The following is a 10200-nucleotide window of genomic DNA, read 5'->3' as shown; positions in this document are numbered from 1 at the left end:
TACACAATCAGATATACCTGATAACAGCCAGTAGAAGACTACACAAAAAATAATCTTGACTTATCGCATAGTAATAAAATTATTAATATCAAAAATGTATTTCTGTTTTTTCTTTTTACATATTTTGTTAAAAGGCCAAATAAGGACTTCAAACAAAAAAAAGTAATTTTCTGTTTTGATTTATTCTTGGATCGGGCTTTAAAGGGTTAAGGCTCTGACATCACTACTTCCAGCATTTTATAAAAAAAAAAAAAAATATCCTGTATTTGGTCAAATCTCTGTCAAAAGGTTAAAAACTGAAATTTAAACTGCTGTTAATGCTTTTATCAGACAGCAATAATCATGTTTGCAGCTCTGATCATCCATCCATCCATGACAATCCACTGGACCTTGGTTCCAAGTTTGACGACGTTTCTCTTCCCATCCAGGAAGCGCTGAGTTCCAGGTTTTATACAGTAGCCCAACAAAGCCTCGTTTTCCCTTAGAAATTTTGCAAATAAAAACAGACGAACGGATCCACCCCTTTGGAATGGGAGTCGCTTGTGTTGTTTGGTAGCCTGCAAGGCCCCATACCTGTCTATATCTCTGAAAGGGGGGTCATTAGAGGGAATTGTTGGCCTGTCTGAATAGGTTTGGTTTCTAAACCAAAACAGGGCTTTGTTGGTCTACTGTATAAAGCCTGGAACTTGACGCTATTTCAGACATTTTGAGTTGAAAAATCTTCCTGGATTGGAGGAGAAACGTCTTCAAACTTGGAAACAAAGTCCAGTAGATTGTTTTTGAGCTTTTTGGAATGACTCTGACCTGGATGACAGGTTAAACAGCCTGTTTTGATCTAAACTGGTCCCCTTTGTCTCCGTTGTTATTGGCCCTTGAATCCTTACTGGTCCCAGTTGGAGAATTTTGACCCCAGCAGCAGCGTCTGATAAGAGGATAAGGATAAGAGATAAGAGGATAAGAGTGAATTGGTGTCACTAATAAGTCATTTTTCTGTGCTTTCCTTCGGCAGCAGTTCACGTCCAGCGCCCAAGTTAATTTCTGAGCTCATCTGCGAGGCTCATGTTTCCCTGCAGAGGTGTAGGGTGGAGCAAAGCGGCGGCGGCAGCTTCTCCCGTGGAGCAGCGCCAGGTAACACTACTTCGACCACAATGACTGACAGGAACAGGAGCGTCGTTCACAAGAACAACGGATCTGTCACTACATCCGGGAGGAAAATGGCAGCTGCTGAAACAGCTGGAAAGGTTAAAAGTGACGAGCGTCTTTCTAGCTCATCTGACAGGACAGTGGCTGCTCCTCCATTAGAGCCGCTTCCCTCGAACAAACCGGACCACCAGCGTGATGCAGGCGCCTCTTCGGACGCTGAGAAGCAACAGAAACGGCCGACTCGGCTGCCCCTGCCAGCACTCGCACTTTTTTTAAAGCAGCATTCAGCAAAGTCTAAGAAGGCGAAGAACAAAGCGGACACTGTCCCCCAGACGTCTCAGCCGGAGTCCTCTGCCACGTCTCAACAGAAAGACATCATGGAGGTCAGCAGAGAGGACATTCTGCCAGAGGAGAGGGGTTTAGATGGTCCAGGTGGGACTCCTCCCCAGCCCCCCAGTCCAGACATGCTCCCTGGTTCAGATCCCTTGGTCTCCCCTTCTGAAAGTTTAAGCTTAGGGCCCCCTGATCCTAACGAAGGGCCAATGATGTCCAACCCTGAGAAAAGCTGTGGCCCCGTTCAGGCGTCCGCACCGGCTGTGTCAGCATGTTCTACCTCTGCATCATCGCACCTGTCCTTACCTCTCAGTACTACTCTGTCTCTCCCAGACTCCCCCAGAGCAGCAGGAGAGCCTTCAACACTACCTTCAAGCTCTCGCTCCGTTAAGCTTGACTCTGTCCTCCCAGACCCTCAGTGTTCCTCCTTTGACTTTGACCCTCTGTCCCCTGCCAGCTCTGCAGAATCTTTACCTCCTCTCCCAGCCTCCTTAGCTTTAGAGCTGGACTCTTCGTCGTCTGCTGAAGAAGAACCTTCCAGCAGGAACTCCTCTGTCTTCAAATGGCACACAGTATTACCTCTGTCTGAGGCGTATTCACGCTCTCCTTTCCCAGCTTTGGAGCCCCCTCAGCAGTCCACTCCGTTAATGTCTGTCTCCCCTCCTCTGTTTTCCTGCCTTCCGGAGCCACAGAGCCAAACTCCTTCACCGTCGAACCCTCCTAAAGAGCCCCTCCCATCGTTTTCAGAGGGCGAACAGTCTCTGCCTTTCCCTGCAGAGCTCTCCCCTCTCGCCCTACAGCTCTCCCTTTCGCCGACCTTCTCCTCTTTGGACGAGGACGGCTTGTCCCCTACGACTTCCCTCTCAGATTTGGTGCACTTTTTCTCCACCGACGATGACATGGGAGTGGAGTTTTCCAACCCTGAGGCGGTGGCCACTCCCGTTCAGGCTCCGCCAGCGTCAGAACTGCCACAGCCCTCTGCGCCGGTGCAGGCGGCCTCCTGCAGCAGGTCCTGCAAGAGGAAGAAGTCGTCCAGGACAACCCAGCTGGACCGGTTGGAGGTGGGTGAGGATGAGGACGACTACAGAAGCAAGCAGCCCAAGGTGGAGGAAGTGGAGGAGCAGCTTTTTATCTCGTTCACCTCTAAGGTAAAATCATCTTTGTCCGTCATAATCACTGTTTAGGCGCCAAGTAGTGGACTTCCCACAATGCACCTTGAAAAGAAGTGATCATCTATGGTCACTAGACGAGCAGATATATCCCGGAATTCACTATATAGTCCCCGCTCTATATGGTGATGGAGGGGTCAGAGGTCAACCCCTAAATGCCTCCATCACTTTATAGAGCGGGGACTATATTAGGGGTGTAAATCACATCCATCATGGCGATTCAATTCAGTATCGATTTCCTGACCCAACGATTCGATTATTTTCATACTGAAAATACGATTTGATTCGATTAATTGGTTCATTATTTTTATTTTTTTTTTACCTCACAGGCTAGAAAATGTTTCAAATTTGAAATAAATCAATAAAAAGCTGTAATATCGTTATGCATTTTATTTGAGAAACAACAGAGGGCAGAGGGCATTGAGGAATATTTTTCAGATGGAACCACTATTTTAAATGTCACCATGACTGATTTATAGGAGATTAAACAAAAGAAAAAAATTTAAATATATAGCCTGGCCACATTTATTTCTAAAATAAACCCTGAAAAACACCATGAAAGCGCTTTAGAAACTCTGGATGAACCCTCAGACTTCATAGATCCACATCTTGAAAAGCTGAGAGGAGCTCCAGACCACCAGAGGGTGACAGTTGCTTACCTTTATGGGACCAGGGCTGTAGTAATGGCCTCTGGAAGCATCTGCTTGTGTTTTCACTGAAGGCCTGGGTGCCTGTAGGCTGGTGATGGTCTCCCCCTAGTGGCTGGGAGGTAAATATTTGCTTGTAGAGTAAAATGTTTCTAGAAGTTTAAAAATGCAAAGATTAAAGCAGTGAAATTGTTTCAGGAGGCCCTTAAGCTGCACACTGCTGAGTCATCTGAAGAGCAGCTACCCAACCCCCCGCCGGTCCCAGAGCCCCCACCTGCTGAAGAACCGGAGCTGCGCAGCACAGGTAGCCTCAGGTTGTTTCTGACTGGATCTCAGTGGTTCTGAGGCTCAGCTTCACTGACCGTCCTCTGCAGATGGTCTTAGACGTTAGGTGGGGTTTTAGGTGAACCTTTTCCTCATCAGCAGGGAGTCTGGAGGAGAGGATTGCGGTCTGTGAGGAGACGATTCTCAGAGACCTGAAGCTGATGAAACACAGGCAGGTCATCCACCCTGTGCTGCAGGAAGGTAAGCATCACTGACCTAAAGCTAGCACCACACAGAGCGCTCTGAGATGACGTTTCCTCCTGCTGTTTATGGCCCAGTTGGACTGAAGATGACCCTCCTGGATCCAGCTCTGTCCATCGACCTGCAGTACCTGGGAGTCTGTCTTCCCATCCCACCCCCAGGAGCGATGGAGCCGCAAACGCAGACGGAGCCGACTCCTCAGGGTAGGCGTGTTTACGGACTCTGTAAGTTTCTGTGTTTCATCAGAAGATGTACAGATCTGCTAATAACCTTCTGTTCATCTGTTCTCCTCAGGGATCTTTGCTTCATTTCAGTCCAGAACAGGAAAAACCACCGACGTGACCCAGATTAAAGGCTGGAAGGAGAAATTCCCCCCGCCGGAGGCTGAATCCCCTGCAGCTCCCAAACTTGAAGGTGCTTCACAGGCTTTAGGTCTTCACTGGTAACATCAGACCTCCTGAACTCGTCCGTCATCTCTGCAAACATGGGCGAGTTTCAGGAGGATCTGACAAAGCAACTCTAACCACGGAAATATCAGCTGCATGTAGTAAATCGATTCAGTTCGATGGACGGAGAGATTCTGTCAGCATAAGATGTTAAATTCTGCTGCAGATTCTTAGTAGAATTAAGATCTAAACTTTAATTAGACTGTTCAGGTGAATATGTGACCATGCTTTGATCTAAACCAGTGGTTCTTAACCTTTTTCACCCAACCCACCAGTTTCATTCGTGCATTCACTGAAACCTTCTCTAGTGATGAAAAAAAAATGTTTTTGTTTCAAATTAAAGGCATAGATATGTTTTTAAACTGGCCACACATGAACATCAACTTGCTCAAAGAACAAAGCCAAACCAGTGCATAAACTCACAGCAAATTACAGTATTATTTCATTCTCTGACAAGTGCTTTTCTCTTGTCATCTTCACAGCAAAGTTCCTTTTCTTGCTTTTTATGTCCACGAAATCCTCAAAGGATTGCTCGTCAGCTTGTTGAGGCTCAAAATGGTTGAATTCTCTTAAAGGGAAATGCCGTTTTTTATGTTTTTTTTACATTGGGCCCTTGATTTTACGTTATTACATCATGTTCTACTCACCCATATGAGTTTTGTGTCATTTGGAGCCGTTCTGAAGATATTCCGTTAGGTTATATCCAAGTAACGTCTTCCTATGGGCGACGACTTGAAGGCACAAACTAAACTAATTTATTCTTTATGGTACGCCAGCATTCATAACATGTAGACGAATCATTGTCCCCGTACGGAGACAATCAAAAGGGACATGGAGGGGAAAAAAGAACTTTTGCGAGATCCCACAATACTTTTGCAAGATCCCGCAATAGTATTGCGGGATCTCGCAAAAGTTTATTTTTTGCGAGATCCCGCAATACTTTTGCGAGATCCTGGAATACTTTTACGAGATCTCGCAATACTTTTACGAGATCCCGCAATACTTTTGCGAGATCTCGCAAAACTTTATTTTTTCCTTCCATTTCCCTTTAGGGGCTCCTTATCCCCCAGACATCCGCGGTTATATTTTTTATATTTATATCTTTTAAAAACAAAGCGGCGCGTTTATGATGTCATCTACGCGCGCCGGCTACCATTAATTCATCCTGTCCGCTGAACTGCTGCTAGTTTTACTCGCATGCCTGGAAGTTGTCTAGTGCTACTACCACAGATGATCTCGCTCTCTAAATGGAATTGAACAAATCAGATTAGCTAGAATGAATAGAAGGGGTAGAGCGTAGCCGCCTGTGACCCGGGCTGCCTGTCGCAACTCAAGTCTGGCACGCAGATGATGTCATACACACTCCGCTTTTTTTTTTGTTAAAGATATAAATAAAAAATATATAACTGCGGATGGCTGGCGGACAGTGATTCGCCTACATGTGATGAATGCTGGCGTACCATAAAGAATAAATTATGAACAGTTTAGTTTGTGCCTTCAAGTCGTTGCCCAAAGGACGACGTTACTTGGATATAACCTAATGGAATATCTTCAGAACGGCTCCAAATGGCACTAAACTCATATGGGTGAGTAGAACATGATGTAATAACGTAAAATCAAGGGCCCAATGTAAAAAAAAAAAAACCTGCATTTTCCTTTAAGACAAAAAAAAATCATGACACTGAAGACTATTCTCTTTATTTGTCCACCAGAGGGGGGAAAAACCATTTGACAAGTCGAATTCACATGCTGTCCAAAAATAACACCATACAGCGCTCATCATTGTCACAAAAGTCTCAAAGCATTTTCCCCCAAACCCTCAACCCTCTTAAATTTTATTTATACCTTCTTTGTAACATTGTGTGAATGCATGTGTGCAACAGAGTGCTATATGGAAATCTACCTGGAAAATGTGTGTGTGAGGTGTTTGGGCATGATAGCCTGATAAGGAAAAAGTATGTTATTCCCAAGATTCCCTGGCTTTTAAACTGCTTATTACTAATTATGATTTTTATTTGATTTTTAACGAAACATTTATTGAACAATGATTTCCCAGCAAACAGTTAAAAAACTCAGGTCATGAGCACATTATTATTATTGTTATTACAATAGCAGCTTGTTATATTTTAGCTCTCCTGAGTCAGAAATGATGAACAAAACACTATTAAAACCCCACAGTTGTAAAAAAAACCCTTCAAATCCTCAGTGGCTCTGTGGAAGCAAAACTCCAGCCTCAACCTGGCCTTGATGTTCCACTTCCACAGAGCCACCGTATCAAGCTGAGGTTCTTCCTGCAGTTTGTCCCTACATGTTAAGTAAATGGCCATTTTGGCTTGAGAGATTAAATAATTTAAAATTCTGGATTTGAAAGCAGTGGCTCGGCTGTGACGTACACCCGTGATAAAAACGGAATGGGTAAAAACAAAACTAAAAAGGCTTAAAACGTTGATTTAAAAAATAAAAAAAAAACAGTCAGTCGTACACAATCCATTAAAACGTGAAACACACACTCATGCAGTCTGCAAAAAGGACACTTGTTTAAAACCTCAGGACTGATGACTGATAAAAACGAGTTTGAAGCATGAAGTATCCTCCATTGAAGGTCACCAGTCCGTTTTTTGATCGGAGGCTTGTAAAGAGTCTTCCACTGAGGTTTTTGTCCTCCGAATTTGTCCGCCCAAACGCTTATTAACCTGTTGTGAAGAATTCTCTTGTTTAGAACTTTTGATACAATTTTTGCATAATGTTTTTGGGTCCGTCTTGCACAGATCCATCTTCATCGTCACATTTTGTAGCAGAGGACCACTGTCTTTCTCAAAGATCCATATAAACGTCTGGGAACGGGTCACTCATGTCAGGCGCTCGCTTTCCGGTGACTAAAACTGTAGGAGTCATGTTACTAATTATGGAAATGGAGGCCATTTTACTGAGCCACAAATAAGACTCAAATATCATAACTTCTGCAAGATTACCTTTTTTTAGGAAGTGATTTCAACTGTATGGTTGATTTAGATGGAAATCATTTAGAGCCACATTTACACTCGAGGAGGATAAAGATCTAAACATGGATCAACAAGGAAGTTTGCTTTTAGGAAGTGTGTTCATAGCTAGATTTAGACCTAAGAGCTCAAACTGGCGCTTTAATGCTGTTGTCTTAAATGACGGTTGCTTTAAAAAAAGGTTTTTCATGTTTTTGGGAACGATGGAGAACCATAAAGTCTCAGTTTATGTTGGGATGTTAGTAAAATTAAAATCCAGCTGTTTTGTAATCAACACACACAATGATACAGGAGAAATGGTCTAATCTATTGAAGAATTAGAGGCTGATATCGTGGAGTGTTTTTTAATCGGCAGGAAACAAAAGCCATTTTTTGGTCCTCAAATGAAAAAACAACAAAAACTTGACAGTCTAGGTGCAGACCTGCACTGTGAGGTTCTCCTCCGCTGTCAGAACCAGAAGTTTATTTGAAGTCTTTCAAAGTAAAAGTGAATTAAAATAAAAGCTAGTATATTGGGAATATTTTACATTCCGTCTTCATTTCCTGGGTCTCCATAATAGAATTTTTTTGTCTATTCATGTGTTTATTTATAATTTGTTTCCAATTCAACTTAAGTTTAAAAAAATGCAAGAAAATGTCAAAATAACAAAATGAACTCAGTTCTTTTATAAAGTCTCTAATGTGTATTCTATTTTCATTATTCTTTTAGTATTGTTTGTGCTGTTGGACCACATAGATTAACCAATGGAGGCTGGGATTTCATATTAACTAAGCTTTGGGTTCTCAGTGAATTACTGAATACCTCGATAATGACCACAATAGACAATAACTTCAGTTTACTTTTCCACGACGCCTGAGAAAACAGTAGACATGAAACAAACTTTCATATGTCTATTCTATTTAATTTATGGTGAAAAAAGCAGATTTCCCAGCATGACGCAGCGTTTAACTTTAGGTGAAGCTCCAGCAGGAGAAACATCCGTCTCTAAGAGACAGATCATGTTGGAATAAGTGAAAGAAAATCAACCAAAAATTACAAGAAAACATGATTTTCTTGGTCTTGAAGTGGTGAGATGGCAGATCTAAGTGAGCTCCCACCTCGCAAAAAGAAATCTTCTAATGAAATCTGGCAGCTCATATAAACTATTCCTGAATGCTTTAATTAAAACGTTTGGATCCTCCTGACAGTGCAGGAGCTCCCACTGTGCAGGGTCGCCGCCAGACGCCTCTCAAAGTAACGCCTCTCAACTCATTCAATGTTTCCGTTCAGAAGATGAAGTTGACCGAAGCAACTGATCTGCAGAAAAGAGCTGTGGATGTTTTTTCTAACCTGTATGTCAGTGAGTTTAAAGACGACTCGCCGATAACTTAAGAACTAGCCGGAACTCCAGAGCCTCCATGGTCCTCTCCTTCTCAGACTTATGCTCTCCTCCTCCTTCTGTCAGTCTAGGTGGGCCTCTATGGATTAGCGGGTGGTCCGCCCTGTCTATGTCCAGATGATGGACCAATCAGTCTTTCATTCAGGTCAGATGTGTTTAAAACATGGAGGACCAGGGTTAGGAAACCCTGTTCTAGAACCAGAACCGCTGCAGTGAGCGGACAGATCTAGGGCTGGTTGCTCAGCTGAGACTTTCTGAGGGCCGCTAGGCAAATGCAGAGGAACCGTTTTAAAGATCAGATTCTAATATAGAAATACATTTATAGAGCCTTCATCACTGTCAACATCCATCCCATAATAATTCAGTATAAAACACTGATGAAGCATTGAAGGAACAGAACATAGAAAGGTAAAGACCTTTGACCCGTCTTCTGTTTCGCCTGCAGCTGCTGGGCCAAGTTCAGATGTGCAGAAGAAGAACCTGTCTGCGTTCTGCAGCGACATGCTGGACGAGTATCTGGAGTCTGAGGGGAAGCTGATCGACGAGCGAGCCTCCACCTTCTCCCAGCTGCCGGTGGAAGCACCGCCCTTCCAGCTCCCGCTCAGCGGCGCCAGCTACGTCCGGACCCTGGATCACGTCCTGAAGAAGGCCACAGCTGGCAGCCCCGCCTCAGACATCATATCTGGGTTCATCCCCCCATCCAAGAGGTCCAGACTGAAGAAGATCCCGAACTGCAGGAAGACGGCCAGGAAACGGAGACGTCCCAGATGGACTAGATTCAGAGCATCTCCTGCAACTCCTCAGCGGCCAGCAGCTGGACCAGTCCAGGATGCTGTTCAGACACCTGGTGGCCCGGCTCAGCCCACAGAACCTCAGAACCCACCCACTCCTAAAAAGAGGAGGCTTAAACCCAGAACCTCGTCTCGGACCCTGGGAGCTCCAGGGTCTACGCACGTGTCTGAGGACATGGCTCCGCTGGAGTCCGACTCTGAGCTGAGGACGGACTCTGGGCCGAACCAACTCTCTGATCGGACCGGGGAACCCGGTGGGAAAGAGAAAAGGGCCTCTGGGACCCGGGCCCTAGCCAGGCTGAAGGAGCTGGAGGACGGCGTGGCTTGGGAGGGCTGCTTCCAGACCAGCATCACAGAGGAGAGGGCAACAATCGCCCTGATGTCCCTCTTCACTCAGACTATGAGTTCTTCATTCACTGCAGACCGGATCAGAACCATCCTGCCCTTAGCTAGGAAGGTAAGTCAACCCTGAACAGTGGAGTCAGGAATAACATCTCATTTATAAAGCATCAATCAAAGCCGTTTCACGCTACGTTTCCAAGAGAAACGGGTCTGAACACGATTCTTTCAGAAAGGGTCTCTGTGGTTGTGCCTCTACACGCTGACACATAATAATAATTAAACTTTATTAAGCTGGAACAGGGAAAGGAGCAGCTGGGACTAGAAGGGACCAGTTGGGACCAGAAGGGACCACCTGGAACTAGAAGGGACCAGTTGGGACCAGAAGGGACCACCTGGAACAGGGAAGTGACCAGTTGGGACTAGAAG

At 44.7% G+C, this 10200-nt stretch overlaps 1 protein-coding gene across 1 annotated transcript in view; it reads left to right on the top strand.

Moving 5' to 3' along the window:
• LOC107084858 (titin-like) overlaps positions 1-10197 on the top strand; it is a 21902-nt gene extending 11705 nt beyond the window's left edge. Inside the window, exons 3-9 of the mRNA XM_015374906.1 lie at positions 1010-2624; positions 3491-3596; positions 3719-3817; positions 3895-4020; positions 4112-4231; positions 9087-9889; positions 10075-10197. Coding sequence (XP_015230392.1) covers positions 1010-2624; positions 3491-3596; positions 3719-3817; positions 3895-4020; positions 4112-4231; positions 9087-9889; positions 10075-10197 — 2992 coding nt within the window. The remainder of the gene's footprint in view (positions 1-1009; positions 2625-3490; positions 3597-3718; positions 3818-3894; positions 4021-4111; positions 4232-9086; positions 9890-10074) is intronic.
• Positions 10198-10200: the final 3 nt, after the last annotated feature.

This window comes from Cyprinodon variegatus, unplaced genomic scaffold, assembly GCF_000732505.1.
Source record: "Cyprinodon variegatus isolate N-32 unplaced genomic scaffold, C_variegatus-1.0 Scaffold110, whole genome shotgun sequence".
NCBI lineage: Eukaryota > Metazoa > Chordata > Actinopteri > Cyprinodontiformes > Cyprinodontidae > Cyprinodon > Cyprinodon variegatus.
This window is presented reverse-complemented; position numbering and strand designations above follow the sequence as displayed.